Source organism: Larus michahellis, chromosome W (genome assembly GCF_964199755.1).
Source record: "Larus michahellis chromosome W, bLarMic1.1, whole genome shotgun sequence".
Lineage (NCBI taxonomy): Eukaryota > Metazoa > Chordata > Aves > Charadriiformes > Laridae > Larus > Larus michahellis.
In genome coordinates this window covers 20123433-20140028 of record NC_133929.1, presented here as the reverse complement: position 1 = coordinate 20140028, position 16596 = coordinate 20123433, and the positions used below count along the sequence as shown (strand labels likewise).

Here is a 16596-nt window from a genome sequence, read left to right as displayed (position 1 = left end):
GGGCCAGTGTGCGCAGCCCCGAGGCTGGACGAGAATGCGCGCAGCTGTAACGGTAGCAATTAATGGCTACTTCGCAATGAACAGAGACGGGGAGGAGCGGTGCCAAAAAAGTAAACAATCACGTATAGTTTTAGAAGTGTTTAGCGCGGCCAGACTGGCTGCGTTTCATTAATTTTTACACTAAAACATATTAAAGTTGGCGATCCTCTGGTTTCAGTTTTAAAGAATGAGCCCTAAGTTGAAACAGGCTAGCTACTGTGCAACTTTAAATCCCTCAAGTCATAATCTTACACTGTGCTTTTCTAACTGGACGGGGTGTTTTTATTGCAAGGAACTAAGTCACCTCTTTAGTTAAAAAATAAAGTCAGAGTGAGAAAAATCTGGCACTTCCTACCACAGTATTCACCACTGTCATTATTTCTGCATCTTGGACCTCCCAGTATTTGTTGCAGCTTGAGGCCAAGGTGCCCCTAAAAGGATTTTCTTTTAAGGGCTTTAGAAATTGTTTAATGCTGCTTTCCTCCCGTTTCCCTCCTCTTTTTTAAAAGAAAAAAAAAATCTATATATGGATCGCGAGAAAGTTCTGGGCATGTATTTGTCTAAAAGCATCCCGAACGAAAAAAATCTTGAAAAGAAAATGAAGAAGAAAGGAGAGGCATTCCTTAATGGAAGTATTGCATGCAAAGAAGGCTGGATCTCTTTAAGGCTCCCCCTGAAACTGGCGATGCGTACAAGGGTTGCCTGCCTGGGTGGTCTCTCTACTTTGGTGAGCTGTTGCTAAGCAGCTAATAATAGGCATGTTTGCTGAGTAATTTCTACTCTCCTCGAGCCAATCCGCCTCGTAGAAACCCAAGCCATCTGACAGCCCCAGGGGCGGGCTTTCAGCTCTATTTTTCTTCCCTCTATCACTCCCTCCCTTCTACCCCTCCTCCTCCTCCTCTTTATCCAGACGGAGAAAATCCTTTTTTTCTTCTTCACCTCATCTCTTGAGCTGAGGGGCTCCAGCTCGGTCCTGCCGCACACACGCCGGGGAAGAGCGCTAGGCAGCCGCCCGCCCGCCGCCGCGGGGCAGAGCGCGGAGCCTCACCGTCCCCGCGACTCGCGGGTAGCACCCCGGCGCTGAGGCAGTATGGTGCAGCACGACGAGACAGCACATCCGCAGCCCGCCGTGCCGCTTCCGCGCCGCCGCCGCTGAACGGTTTCCCAGAGGCAGTGGTGGCCGGAGGAAGCGTTTTCAACGGGAGCGGAGGAAAGCGCGGCGGCAACCGCGGGGGGGGGGCAGGGAGTCGCGCCCGCCCACCCTCCCTGGGTGCGGGGAGCAACCGCCAGCACCTCGGGGACCGCACGCAATGTGGCAATGGGAGGCGCAGGGTACGACTCAGCAGGAGCGGCTGTGGCAGCAGCCACCGCCCAACATTCCGCGTGAAGTGGACGCGCAGAGGTGGCGGCAGCAGCAGCTTGCGGTCTGCAGCGCCGCCAGCCCCCCGCGGGCCCTGCCGCACTCCGCGGGCCACTGTCGGGCTCCGGACCCCGCCGCAGCGTCAGCAGCAACAGCACCAAAGGCAACTCCCTCACGCCGCCGGCAGCGGCGGCAACATGGCCTCAGCCGTTAACGTGTTGGAGCCGGAGACGAGCAGCAGTGCGGAGGGCGGCGGCGTACACCACGGCCGGGCGGTGAGGAGCGATAGCGGGAGGCGACGAAGGCCTGGAGGGAACCAGCGCGCCGCGGAGTCCGACCGGGAGTATCTGCAGCGACCAAGCTACTGCGATGCGGCTTTCGCCTTGGAGCAGATCTCAAAGGTGCATTCAATCTCTCAGACTTTTTTCAGAGATATATGCTAGTACTATTATTATGGGGGAGGTGTTTTCTCGTGGGGGGTGGAAGGAGGAGATGGAAATTTAACAGCCACCAATAAAATGCTGGGAAAAAGAGAGGGACGTCTGTGACTCTTTAGTGCGGGAGAGAGTGCTCTCCTTCCCTTCCTTCTTGCATACGCTTTCCCTGGTGTGTGTTTGTGCTGCGGAGCGCTCCTCTAGTTAAATGTCCCAGAGGCAGTTTCACCTCCCTCCCGGCCTCCCCCGGGTAGTTTGTGGCCCGCTCTCGCTTTTCCTCTCCTCTCTCCGCTTCCTTTGATTCTCTCTGCTCCCTCGTAGCATTCTGCAACACCAATCCCTAAACCGGAAAAGGGGAGAAAATGAGTGTCTGCTTTCATGGTAAAAAGTTGTGCTTTTGTGAAGTTCTCCATTGAGTGCCGAAAACGCGACTACCCTCAGAGAGGGGTTCTTATAGCAGAGAAAGTTTGTAACGTTTACCCCAGCGTTTGGAGGGAAAGTGAAAGTCGTAAATAAATTACTGCCTTAAATCTGTGCAGGTCGTACTGCGTTCCCCCAGCTCACCGACTTTATTGTTAGCATGGAAACGCCGGAGGTGCAGGAGTGCTCTGGAAGCCCAACTCGGGGAGGGGAAGGGGAACGGTCCCAACCGCTAACGTCTGCAAACCAAAAAATGTTCAAAATAAACAACCTCAAGAGACAATGCCTTTCTGCAAAGAGCATTTCATTTCATGGAGCAGATTTCTAGGCTTTGTAAAAAGGGGAAAGGCAAAAAAATCCATGTGGCTGCCCTCTTCCGTTCACAAATATTGTCGCAATTTACAGATGGCTGCTCTGCTTCCTAATTAAGATCTCACAGTGTCTCTAAACTCTATGGAAATTAATTTTTTATGATCTTACAGCACTGCTCACCATGTGGATCATGCATTTACTTTAGCATTAGTTGTGCTAAGGGCTGGGAATTGGAGAAATGGCAACAAATTTCTACAAAGTAGTTTTCCTTCACTATCGGCATCCCCACCACCCCACTCTCAGCCCTTTAGAGGTCTAATGAGAACAGGAAAGGGGACATTTTTTTTTCTCGACATAGGTTATTTCTCTCTTAGAGCCATGAATCTTGCCAGTATGAATGAGTGTGTTGCAACCTGAACTGGTAGCGGTGACTTGAGTGCAAGACAGTGATGGGCAGCTTAGGCAGGGAGCAGGCACACACACACTTGTTATAGATTGAGGCCCAATAATTGACAGGAACCAGTCCAATTAATCAAATTAGTTTATTAAGCAAGCGGCAACAAATTTGTTATAGATTGAGGCCCAATAATTGACAGGAACCAGTCCAATTAATCAAATTAGTTTATTAAGCAAGCGGCAACAAGCAAAACAGCGCTGGGCGGCCAGGGAGTCTTTGCTCCGCCAACGGCGCACACCCACTTCCCGAAAGTAGCTGATTATATACTCTTCTGGTTCCCGTATATGTGTCAATCCTGGTATATTCCGTGTCTGAGCGACCTGTTGCTAGGGGGTCGGTCTTGTCCCGCCTCCTGATGGTCGTGAGGCTGAAGGCTCCTCATCTTTATCAGTGTCCTTGGGGAGACTCTTTTCAGCTTATCTCACAACTTAGCTCTTCCCTTTGAAGTGTTAAAACACACCAGATGCCTGTGATTTAGGCCTTGAGGTATCAAAGTGCACCAGATAACACGCTGGATGCCTGCGATTTAAGTATGTGAAGAGTCGAAACAGTGTAAGTTTTCACCAGTCTTTAAGAAAGCCTCATTTGATTAACAAACATGATTCTGTTTATTACACGCTGTCTTGTTTATATGGATTTCAAGCAGTTATGGAATCCCAAACCTGCATGGTGGTTTAGCGATAGGATGGTTACCAGCAGCTACACATCTTGGCCTACATGAATACTTAATGGTGGTTGTAAGCTGCTCAGCTGAGTCATGGAATGAAGGCCCTTCACGAAGGACAGTGTTACTGTTTTTATTCCAAGGGACACTATGAGGATATGAGCATTTATGTGTAAATAACTGTTCTGCTTGTGTGTTAGTGCTTGGAGGGGGACTTTACCCATATGCCCTCTTGGAATAAGTGTGCCCTCCCTGCGTCAATGTCTGTCCCTGCCTCTTAACTACTAACCTTTCCTTGCCTTGTAGGGGAAAGCTACTGGAAGAAAAGCACCGCTGTGGCTGAGAGCAAAGTTTCAGAGACTATTATTTAAACTGGGCTGTTTCATACAAAAAAACTGTGGAAAGTTTTTGGTTGTTGGCCTTCTTATATTTGGGGCTTTTGCTGTAGGATTAAGGGCAGCAAATCTTGAAACCAACATGGAGGAGCTGTGGGTGGAAGGTAAGTCCAAGATCCCCTTTTTTCTGATGTCATCCCTCCCCACATTGCCCCTTCCATCTCAGGAGCTGGATAAAAAGAGCTTGAGTGTCGGAGACTTTAAGAGTGTGTGCATGCATGTGTGTGTATACATATGTATATAATAGACTTTCATGCAGAGGAGGGGCAGCTGACTGTTTGGGGGCTGAGCTGGCAGCCAGGGGAAGCTTACAAAGCGCTGTCTGTGCTGTTTTGCGGGGCTCTGTGAGGCTGGTGAACACCAGAGAGTGTGTATAGGTTGGGAAGGGGTGGACAGCAGGGCACGTGGCTCCAGGTGGCACATACTACTTCACCAGCCATGGAGAGGCTCTCCGAACAGGAGGGCTGCTGGCAGCAGTGTCTTTCTGGCCCCACTGCCAAAGATGGGAGTCTGCGCTGCAAGGAGGCCTCCCTTTCAACATTTTAGGAGTGCATGTGCCCATAGCAGGCCATGAGGAGCATGGCCTAGAGGGGTGGGTGCCTGTGTGTGGTCCTGTTTTTTTGGATAGCTTTCAACTGTGGGGGAGAAACATTTGTCTCAAGGTTTTAAAAAAAAAAAAAAAAAAAAAAGACTGCTGAAGTGAAGCCCGGCCTGGCCAGCCCAGAGGCTGTGGCCAGGCAGACAGGTGTGGGGTGACTGTGGGCACTGCCCTAGGCCAGAGGGCAAGATGTCCTCCAAAACCAGTCAAAAGGCTCGCCCGTTTTGCCTTTGTGTTGTTAAGCACCAGCGTAGGAAGGTTGCTTTGGTAAAGGAGAAGAAATTGTATTGGGAGACTGGGGATTTGTGTGCTTCCTTTAGAAATAGCCCCACCCCAGCATGCAGGTGGGGGAATGTGGAGCTGCTGCTTCCCTTGAGGGCCTGTAGGCAGTCAGCGTTACTTCCTTCTTGTCCGGGGGCCTGCTCAGGGTTGCTCTAGTCTGAGAGGCATGACTCCAGGTTGTCATTTTTTCTTTTTCAGGGAGAAAATATTATTTACTTAGCATCAGATTCCCTCTAGCTGTTTTTATGTAAAACCAGACTGACTTTGTTGACAGTGGTAGTTACTCTGGATTTATGTCAAAGTAGCTTGCAGCAGAATTTGGCTTATAAAAGTTAATACATAAAACTGCATAAGTGTCCTGGTTCCGGTGGGGATAGGGTTAACTTTTCCTGGTATTCCATGCCATGTGAGCCACGCCCACCCTGAGCTGCCGGGGGAGGGGGCAGGAAGTTGCTGCTTAAAAGCGGGCTGGGGCGTCCCGGGTCCGGCCGGTCGGCGAGCGGCGGGGAGCGGCGGTTCCGTAATCGCGTTTGTATATTCCCCTGTCCGTGTTGTTGTTGTTTGCCTGTTCCCTTTGCTGTCCTGTTAAACTGCCTTTGTCTCAACCCAAGAGTCTTGCCTTTTCTTACGATCCTTCCTGTATTAGGAAGGCACGTGCGAGCGGCACGTGGTTCTTTGTTGCCATCTGAGGCTAAACCACGACAATAAGTAATCATTAGTAAATACCTGTGTGCATTGAGAATTTAGCGCTGAGTGCAAAGTTATCAGCTATTATCAAGATGGTCTTGCCCTGTGGATGAGTTATAGCGTATAGGACCAGATTTGCAGATGACAGCCATATTGGTGTCAAGATGAAGTTCATGGATCATCTAGTGAGTATCGTTCTTTCTATTTTGAAAAATAAGGTGCTACTAATTGAACTTTTTTGGTACACGTAGTTGAGGAGCAAAAAATACGATGAAATCAGCCCCCACAGCCGAGAAAAATAGAGCAGGCACTGCAGGGTCCCACCCATAGGCAGAGATGTACATTCAGAATCTGTTCTGGTCATTAGGTGCTGTGCACCTTAATTACCAATGCACAGTTGTGAACATTCTTTTTTCCTCAGCATTTTTTTCTTAATTCCTTGTGAGATTGTTGTGGCAAAGTTTCTTTTGTCAATTTTTGCTCTTACTTTTTTGTCTCTGCTTTTTTATAAGTGTTTGGTAAATAACGTTTGATTGTAGTTCCATCTAGCACTTGTCCCTGAGGTTTATTATCCTGATATTACTGTGGTTCACTTACTAGGAAGGGTATTCCCATCTTATGCCACCTGCTTCTTCTGACAGTTTAATAAAAGAAACCGCTTGCTGACAACATCTCTGTGACTGGCCCAGCAGTAAAAATTCAGTTCTCAAGGAAAAATCACAGAATGGTTGAGGTTGGAAGGCACCTCTGCAGATCATCTGGTCCAACCCACCCTGCTCAAGCAGGGCCACCTAGAGCCAGTTGCCCATGTCCAGATGACTTTTGAATATTTCCAAGAAGGGAGATTCCACAAACTCTCTGGGCAACCTGTTCCAGTGTTCAGTCACCCTTACAGTGAAAAAGTGTTTCCTGATGTTCAGACAGAACCTCCTGTGTTTCAGTTTGTGCCCATTGCCTCTGATCCTGTCACTGGGCACCACTGAAAAGAGCCTGGCTCTGTCCGTTTTTCACCCTCTCTTCAGGTATTTATATACATTGATGAGATCCCCCCCTAAGCTGCCTCTTCTCTAGGCTGAACAGTCCCAGCTCTCTCAGACTTTCCTCATCTGTGAGATGCTCCAGTCAGTCCCTTAATCATCTTCATGGCCCTTTGCTGAACTCTCTCCAGTACGTCCATGTCTCTTGTACTGGGGAGCCCGGAACTGGACACAGTACTCCAGGTGTGGCTTACCCAGTGCTGAATAAAAGGGAAGGGTTACCTCCATTGACCTGCAGTTGGAACCTGCTGTGTACAACACAGGGCAGCCCATGATCTCCTACAGAGGTCACCCCTGCAGCACACCCCACCACCCCCCTCACCAAACCCCTGCCAATTATTTCAATGCGGCTATTGCATTCTAAATCACTGATAGGTCTCTGTCAAGTTCCATCTTGACAGGTATACATGTCACTGCTCAGGATTGATGCTCATTGCTGAACAGCTAATGCATCAAAAGAATAAAGTATTTAAAATTCCTCTTTCATCTTTAAGAGTTTTAACTTGGTGAAACTCTAGTTTAGTCTAGAATAGTGCAACTATTCTTTGGTCACTGAGAAGGTAAAGGGTGAAACCTGAACTCATTGAAAGTAGTGGCAGAACTTGGAATTACTTTAGTATAGCCTGGCCTTCACCCAGCGTTTCTACAAAACTGTACCAGACTAATACATGACAAGTGCCCTCACTCTACCTATTATGGGAAGGGAAACAGGAGGATCTTGTTCTGTAGAACTGCCCCCCCCCCAAGTTGTAAGTACATGCTTCCTTTTGCCTTTGAAACTTCATAGGAGTTTAATTTACTCGAGGCTCCAGAAAATTAATCTTCATTATTATTTCCAAACTTATCATGCTGTGGCTAATGTCTGTGCCAGAATGTGCACTATAAATCCTTGTTTGGAAGGATCTGTTTCCTTTTCTGTTGGAACATGTACGCTTAGACAGGGCACTGCCTTGGTTGCACCATTCCTTTCTTTCTCTCTCCTGAGCTTTGAGTGAATTCCTGCACCCTGGGATTCTGCTGATTCTGAACAGGTCGAGATGGGCATTTTTGTAGTACCAGAGAGCTTGGAGATTTTGGTGCGTAAATCCAGGAGTGAAATAGAACGTAGTGAAAGCCACATTACTTTCTTGTTCCCTGTGCCACTGCTGTTGAGCAGGAACAGAGGGAATGTAGGTAAGCAGTAGGGCTGGCTCAGCAGTAGGGCAGGCTGCTGCTGGAGTTGTGGTGCCATGTGGAGGTATTGGTGAGTGGTTTGAGGTCTATTAGTTCCTATTACTTAAGTGGACTCTTTTTGTAGAAAATGGGCCTTCCTTTCTCATTATTCCTCAGCAGACATTGGGTTCAGACAAGAGTGAACTCTGAAAGCCATGGACACTCAAAATTACTTTCAACAGAGAATGCATTAAAGAAAACTCCTCACCCTGACTCCATTTATTTTCATGATTTATTTTTTCTGTGGGAAGAGATGGTCCAACAACTGTTACTAAATAGTGTTTGTGGTGGCTCCTCAGAAAGGTAATAAGATGCACAATGTATGCATGTAACAATTCCTGACCACTCAACAAATTTAAAGGATATTACATGTAAGTGAATGTTTCAGTTATGCATAACTGTTAGGAGGCTCTGAAATATGACAGCTTCCAGGTGTATGAACTGATTAATTCCTTTGTTTAGATTATACTCCACAGCAGATGTCTAGATTAGTGCTGTCTGGACAAAGCTATGGGAGATTTGTCTGGTTTCCACAATGCCATGTTTATATTTCATTTGGATTTCTCCTTCAAAGCTGACCTCCCTATGTCCTGTTGGAGTTGTGTCCACTGGGATGCTAATTTTACCATGTCTGCAACTGCTTTCCTTTTGGTGTCTAATAGAATATGTTCTCATCTTGATACTCATGGATTTTTATGCATGACTTGTTATCAAACTGTGCTTGCAAAATGTTCTGCCCCACAGCTACCTATTTAAGAATATTCTGTTTGGTTAAAATACTGTTTTGGTTATAGACCTTGTAGAACTGTTCCTTGTCAGGCTTTTTCTCCTGTGTGTAGAATTAAGTTCAGTCTTCTAGCTTTTGCAGAGTATTTTTTCCTCTCCAAAGATGATGATGTGGCTATACGTGATCCTAGCTGCTCTTTTTGGAGTTCAGTAGGAGCTAAAGTACAGAATTTTACCAAGCGGTTCATTATTCTTTATCTACCCCATGTTTCTATCCTACAGTTGTATATATTTCCTTAATCTTTCTTATTTATCTTCAATATGCCTTTGCTTCTCTTAATTTCTCTAATCACTCCAGTTTTGTACTATGTAGGAAGTCTTTCCCTATTTGTGATTGTTAGTAACTCTATCTGGGAAAACCTGAAGAAGCTAGTAAAACTCCTTAATGGCTAAGTCACAGTTCTACAGTAAGGAGTGTAGTTTCCTGTCAGAGTTTGGAAAGGTATGGATATGCAACTTCCACTATTACTGGTAGAAACTATGAGCTTCTACTATTGATACTTTACTGAGGGAGCAGATTTCTGAGATAGCACTGAGTTTTCTCTTGTGAGGCACTATGGAACATGATTTGTAGTCTCCATCCTTGGAGATATTAAAAACCTGACTGGACACAGTCCTGGACAACCTGCTTTAGCTGACCCTGCTTGAGCAGGATGGCTGGACTAGATGATCTCACGAGGTCCCTTCCAACCTAAACGATTCTGTGATTTCTGTGTACTGAAAATGCATAGTATCTTATAATAGCCACTTTATTTCTCTGCCCATGAATCAAGAGGGAGAACAGGAAAATGTTTGGTGCCTGTTTTGTATGATTTATGCTATTTATTTTTCTATTTACAGTATACTAAATATGAATGATGAATGCCAGATGTTCATCCTTGTTCATCCAGTGATGTTGACTTGTAATAATTTTGACCTATTGTGTATTGCAGGGTCTTACTAGAAATAGGTGGAATGGAATTACAAGGAATAACTTTGAATTCAGAATTTAAAAAAAAAATATTCTTATTCTTCTTAGCTGTATAAACTTTTTTTCTTTAACAGGAAGGTTTAATAACCATAAATACAATTTACTTGCTTTTTTTCCCTGTTATTTTTATTCAACATCACCTCAGTTGCTATAAACATCCTGAATTTGGCAGAGCGCGCAGTTTTCTGAGGTAAAAAGCCCTTTATAGAAACTGATGACCATATATATGCTTTCACGTATGGGAAGATTTAAATTTTGTTGTTTAGAATGAATGTCTTGGCTTTAACTTCTGCTTTTTTTTTTTTTAAAACTTAATTGTTTCAGTCCTTGAGCAAAATATGAGATAAAGGAATGAGGAAAAACATAATCTGACTCCTACAAAGATGCTGTTCCTTTAGAGAATCGTACAGAACTTCATTCTAGCTTCAAATATACAAGTCTTCATTGTATATTTGAAACATCTGTATATTTCTCATGTGTAAGAAAAAGCTGATAATTTAAGGCACATGTGCATTGTTGTGCACCCATATACCTGAGGCTGGAATTGAGCCCTTGAACATAGAAGACCAAAAGGTCAACCTTCTCTTGTTTACTAGTTCAGTGCATTTCTACTCTTCAGTCGGTAACTGAAAGCTAAGTGCAACAAAGTAGAAATGAGCACTGTTAAGTCAGCTTGTATGATTCCACTCACCCTCCAGAATCATTGCTTAAGGGCTTCTAGCCTCTAGCTCAGGAATCCTGCCCAAAAATGCCAGATGTATTACACAGTCAAGCATTGCAATGTAGTGTTCTGTGCCATGAGATCAAGGTGGTCCATCTATTTAAAAAAAGAAAAGAAAGGGGGGAAAATCCACACATTCTGAAATAGGCACATTAGTTGTGTTATTTGTGTGTTTGGCTGCACAGACAGTATTTTGGATCTGAAAGAGTGCAAATAAATTAGTGCTTTGAACTGGCAGATAATAACAACTGAAACAGATGCTAGAAATCAAGATATGGCTTGTCTGAGTCTGATTAATTTAGTGAAATAGGGATGTAATGTGTAAAATATTAGAGAAAAGTAGAGACCTTCACCATGTACTCATGCACATGAAAGCAGAGTAGACAAAGGATGGAAAGTAGGGAAGGCAGAGGCATAGGGTTCTTCTTGACCTCATGCTGTGTAATGGAAAGACTGAGTGTGTTACTGCACCTTCTGGATATAAACATTGCAGAGTTGTTCTTGTTTTTAATTAAATATCCTTTGATGTGTATTAAAAATTAATTACCTTCCAGTGTGCTTATCTTCTTCAGATTCAGTAGTGAATATAGGAGGTTTATTTGCACATTTCTCCATTTTGTATATGAACATGTCATTTCATAACACTTAAAAACTAGTTGAAAGGAGATTCTGCAATTCTGGCCTGAAAGGGAAATTAAGAGTGATGCAATAATCGGATTTATGTTTGAGTTATTGGACAAATCTCTGAGTTGCTGTAACTTCCTTGGATGTGTGCAGAGGGGAAAGGGTATGTTTTCCTGTATTAGTTTTCCTGGAGGATGTTTCTTGTGCATTTCTCTTGTTTGATTGTCCACTTGAGCCTGATTGTGATTTCATTTACACTGGTCTTATTCTACTGACTTCTTGAGGGGAAGTTATTCCTCATACTCAGAAAAGAAGCCCTTGCTGTTTAGAAAATGATGTTAAGTGGTAAATAATAGAAAATATGATACTCTAGTGCAAGTTATTAAGACCATGAAACAAAATAAAATGAAAATGCATTTATTATGACTTTGAACTGTAGATAAAAGCTAGCAATTTGAGAGAATTGTGATCAGGCCTAAACATCTGTCTCTCTCTAGAGATTTGGGGAAACAGGATAACCTTTTTTATTCCTTTTTTTAAAAAAAATAAGCTACAGTTTCTCATGGCTGGCAAAAGAAATCTTTCCCCCCTTTTGTTTCCTACACCAATTGATTTATCATTTTGCTTGCAAGCAGACTTAGAATGTTAGGGCAGAAACACGCTCGCTTTTTTCTCGTAACTGTTTTGTTGAGGACCAAAACCAGTTGACTTGAATAAATTTTTCTGTGGTCTGAATGAAGTCAGCAGCGTGGAAAAAATCTTACCATTCAGGTCCATCTGAATGTACATTTCAGCCACACAGTAAGTTCTATTGGTAGGCAGTGGACTGCTAAATACAACCATTTTTCACAGCAGAGTGTTAGACAGTTGATTAGCATAATTAGCACAGAGTAGGCTATTCATATGATAATATTAAGTGTGTAAATGCCAGTTGCGGTGTAAAATTTATGTCAGGGGTCGACAGAGCTGTGCAAAAGTATTGTGTCACAGCTGCAGGTCAAAGCCTCCATTGCTTTACCTCTTTTCTTGTGTGGGTGAATGCGCTAAACCAAAGAGAAGGACAGACAGAAATATAACAGATAAGGCTTTGCACAGAACTGGGCTGATCAATCAAGAGGGACTGCTCTTGGAAAAAAAATAAAAGAAAGAAAAAGGTCGGTCCCAAAACTACACACACACACAAAACAGAAGTCCCTCTTTCTCTATAGATTTCTTTTGCATCATGCGGGCTACAAATGTGTTGCTGTCTTTGCGTGATGCCCTTATGATGGGGGGAGGGGTTTCTTTGGGGAGAAAGGTAAGAGTTTGGTAATTGTGCTTTAAGGACCAAAAGCAAACAAAAAAATTGAATTCTGCTTCTCCTTTCTGCATTCCAACCCACAATTTCTTTTTTTTTTTTGTCTCTGTTACTTATTGCACTTATGGTCTAGGAATTAAATAGCCTTGAAGGTAACAGCATTATATGTAATAAAATTTCAACAGTGCAACAGTCTTCAAGTTGCATGACTGGTTTTAGAATATGTGCCAAAGGTTCCTCTGTGGTTTTGTGTGTGGGTTGCTACGCTTATTCCCCAGGTTCTTCCCACCTCCTAAACCACTAATTTTTTTTTAATAAATTTAAAGTTTTATAAATTTAATACAGATTTCTTGTTTTAAAGTAATACAGCATTGAAGTGTATGCATCTTTTTAAACAGCCAATGGGGAAATCTGTAAATTTCTTTGTTGCCATAAACTGTTCATTCATATATTTCACATTTGCAACTTTTTTCTTTTGTATCGTTTTGTAGTCAGCTATGAGTGGTGGTGTTGACAGAATATAGTTCCCACCACACTGACCTTGAGATGAAACTTCCTCACAGCTGCAGGGAGTCCTTATAAATCAACCCCTAATCCAGCTAATCCTGATTGCAACAAAATCATGAAAGTGGTTCCTGGTGATGTGTGTTTCCCTGCATAGATGCAGAGAGAAGGGTTAGAAATAAATCAGTCCAGAGTGATGTTCTTCGCAGGCTGGGGAAGCCTGTGTGTGAAGCTGGGGGTTCCATTGTGTTCTGCCCCATGCGGCCTCAAGTGGAAAGACAATGAAAGGAGGGCTCACTATATAATGGTGAAAATAGTGCTCAGTGCTGAGAGGTGATGTCAACTCCACAGAAATTGAGAGAAGGGAGCTGGGGTTAATGTTATGCAACAAGCTGAATGCACTGATAGCATATATTGCAAGCACTGACACTGTCTTTATGTGAATTTTAAGAGGTCTTAACTAATTGTACAGAAATCATAGAATAGTTTGGGTTGGAAGGGACCTTTAAAGGTCATTTAGTACAACCTCCCCTGCAATGAGCAGGGACATCTTCATCTAGATCAGGTTGTTCAGAGCCCTGTCCAACTTGACCTTGAATGTTTCCAGGGATGGGGCATCTACCACCTCTCTGGGCAAATCGGTTTAATAAAATCTCTGGTATTTTATGTATACTTGCTACAGCAGGGGCATTTTCCCTCCTATTTCTAGAGATTCTAATAACTTTGGGTTTAAAGGGAGAATAGATCAGTTTTGCAATGCGGTAGGATTGGTAGTGAAGTAAAATTATCTGAATGATCAGGCTAGCCAAATGTAGAAAGTAAAGATTTTTTGTGGGGTTTGTTTGTTCATTCATTTGTTTAACTTTCTTTTCCAGTTCTTTGTGTCTTAGAATAAACTTAGACATATGGTCACACTCTCAGTATATCTGACAGGAATCTCTAATTACATTCTTACACAAAGTCAAATGTGCTCTTTACTGCTTGGTGTGAATAGCAAGCAAACTAAGAGAAATGGGCCTCTTGACAGATGCAGCACTGTCTTGGGAGCTGGTGGCCAGTAAGAAATACTGAGATGGGAGGAGCCATGACAGGCAGCAGATTCAGTGCTGGGGGAGCGGTGACCTGACCTGATTGTGTCTGACAGTGAGAGCAGTTTTGCTTCAGTGCAAAGCAATTCAGAAGGAAGCTGCTTAGGTAACAGCAGATGGTACAGCAAGCAGCTGGTAGGGAATACTTGCAAGAAACTATGTTGTCTGTCTGGACTTCTGTAAGGCCTTTGACACAGTTCCCAAAAACATCCTTCTCTCTGAACTGGAGAGATGTAGATTTGATGGGTGGACCGTTTGGTGGATGAGGAATTAGTTGAATGGTCGCATCCAGAGGATAGTGGTCAACGGCTCAGTGTCCAGATGGAGATCGGTGATGAGTGGTATCCCTCAGGGGTCTGTATTGGAATCTGAATCATAGAATCATTTTCAGTATGATTGAGGATTTTGGCCACCAAAAACTGTGGCTCAACTCTGACCTGAATGGATCATATCTTTGGAAGAAAGGCTACTTCGCTCTCCATATCCATTTATTTCTCAATCTCTTTGTTGAAATGGTCAACAAGGATACCAATTGTGATGGTGGTTTTCTATAAGATGGACACCTGCCCACTAGGAAATGGATTGAGACCACCAATTCATTTCACATAAGCTACTAAGTATCTGTCAGATTGTAAACAACTTGTGGTCACTACTGTTCCTGGTTGGATTAGAACTAGTGACCCAGAGGTGAATAGCTCACATCCAGTTACCAAGAATGTGTCCCAGCTCAATAAGCAGCTACTGAATTTTATGTTTAATTGGAAAGTTTGAATTACATGTACAAGTTTTGTCTGTTTTGTATTCTTGTGCATTTTTTTGCTTCTTATATTTTTTTTATTCAGTTTGTATAGTTCTTTTTTTTTTACTGCACTTTCTCAACCCAGAGAGGCATCAAGGAAGTGCATCCAAAATATATAAATTTTTTTTAGCAATAAATCTATTTTACCTCATCAGAAATATATTTTTTCTGCCTTTAGGTAATAGATGCATACATGTAAAATCAGCTTTTATTTGATTTTTAGAAATAAAAGGGTTTCACCCTTAAAGTTGCAGAGAAAGTTTCACAATATGAGGTGAGGCAACTGTTGTTGAAATGTCTTCCTGAGTCTGCAGACAGTTTTGTGTCCTTGTCACTGTCCTGAACTTTGTCAAACTGTGACAGAATGAAAACTGATCTTTGATGACTGTTTTTATTTATTTTTGCTATTTGTAACCATGTTAGAATTAATGAAATTTGTAACAGCAACATTGGAGTCATCTCCAGCATGTGTGAGGAATGTAACTTATATCATATGATGGGTTGGGAAATAAAAAGCGGTCTTTTGAAGTGCTTTGGTGTTTTCTGTAACTTTATTTTATTTGTAGCAGACAATCTTTTCCCCCTCTTTTTTAAAGCAGAAATTAAGAACCTGACATTATCTAATTCTCAGTGTGACAGAAATGGTTGAGATGGTCACATTAATTTTCCTAGAAGCCAGTGCTGGACTCAGTTTCAGGCACACCCTATTAAGCCTTTATTTTGCACAATGAAATAAGTGGGCAGAAAAATCAGTGCAGGTAGCAAAAACGTTGTTAGAATATAACCCTGACGGACTTTGTGAGATCTGTCCTTAGCATTGTTAGAATATCAGAACATATGTGATAATGTCTTACAATCAATAGTTAATAAATTCAGAGACTGACCATGTAAACCAAAATCAGTTCAAAAGGTAATCTTCATAACCTGCCAGAGAACTTCAGCTCTTGTATATTAATTTCTTTTAAGGAGTTTTCAATCCTGTGTGATTAATACTTGGCTGTTATATTTTGTTGTCATGGAGTATGTTATCAATACAAATGGAAATTGTTATTGATGTCGTTAAGTATTGCCTTCTGTTATGTTACAGGTATAAACTTTTCTAATCCTGGTGCACACTTAGGACAGGGAGCTGAAGCTGTGGCTGTCTGGTTTATCTGCATACCATTGTAATGGACTGAAACTAGATTTTTTTTCTGCTGTTTTTGAGAAACACCAGTATACACGTGTAATAGAGATGGCATATAGGAACAGTACAGAGAGAGACTAAGTGAGGAAGAGGAGTAGAAGGAAGCCCTTAACAGCAGTCAAAGCTGAGAAAGGCATACTATGTACAAGGCCAGGAAGAGAGGTAGAATAATGGAAGACCCTTCCTGGTTACTGTCCCAGCAGGGAGAAGGTGCTGAATGGAGAGAAGGCAGGGTGCCTGTAGCTTCCCATGGGCGCTTGCCCACTGTGGAGTGCTGGAGGTGGCATGGAATAGGAGAGGCTGCATAGTCTCCTTGCAAGTCCAGATTGGTTTTGTCTTCCTCTGCACACTGCTGTTTTTTGGGTTGGATAGTAAAGGTTAAGTCTCAGGTGACTGCATTGGGATATATTTCTCAGTCTTTGCTTTTATATGGTTACCAAGTCATGAAGGTGGTTGTGGACATTATTTTATTCCTCTCTAGTCACATTCTAGTGATAACAAGTATTGCAAATTGAAGATGTTGTCTGCATTGGGCATTGCTCAAGCAGTAATGGAAACATAAGGGGCACTGATCTACACATCTGATTTATCAAAAAGGGTCAGTATCCTTTGGAGGGGTGAAATTTATGTGACTTGTTCATTACTATTAGAGGTATGATTTCAGTGCTTTGAGTTGTCAATGTAAAACTGTTGGACCAGACTCCTCTAATGATACACATTTACA

The 16596-nt window shown here is 43.0% G+C and overlaps 1 protein-coding gene across 1 annotated transcript; it reads left to right on the top strand.

Annotated features, from left to right (window-relative positions):
* The first annotated feature begins 697 nt into the window (after positions 1 to 697).
* Positions 698 to 15218, top strand: LOC141735689 (protein patched homolog 1-like). Its single transcript, XM_074568774.1, has 3 exons — positions 698 to 1800; positions 3993 to 4185; positions 13827 to 15218. Exons 1-3 carry the CDS (start codon positions 1597 to 1599, stop codon positions 13868 to 13870), a joined length of 441 nt encoding a protein of 146 aa, XP_074424875.1. The 5' UTR covers positions 698 to 1596; the 3' UTR covers positions 13871 to 15218.
* Positions 15219 to 16596: the final 1378 nt, after the last annotated feature.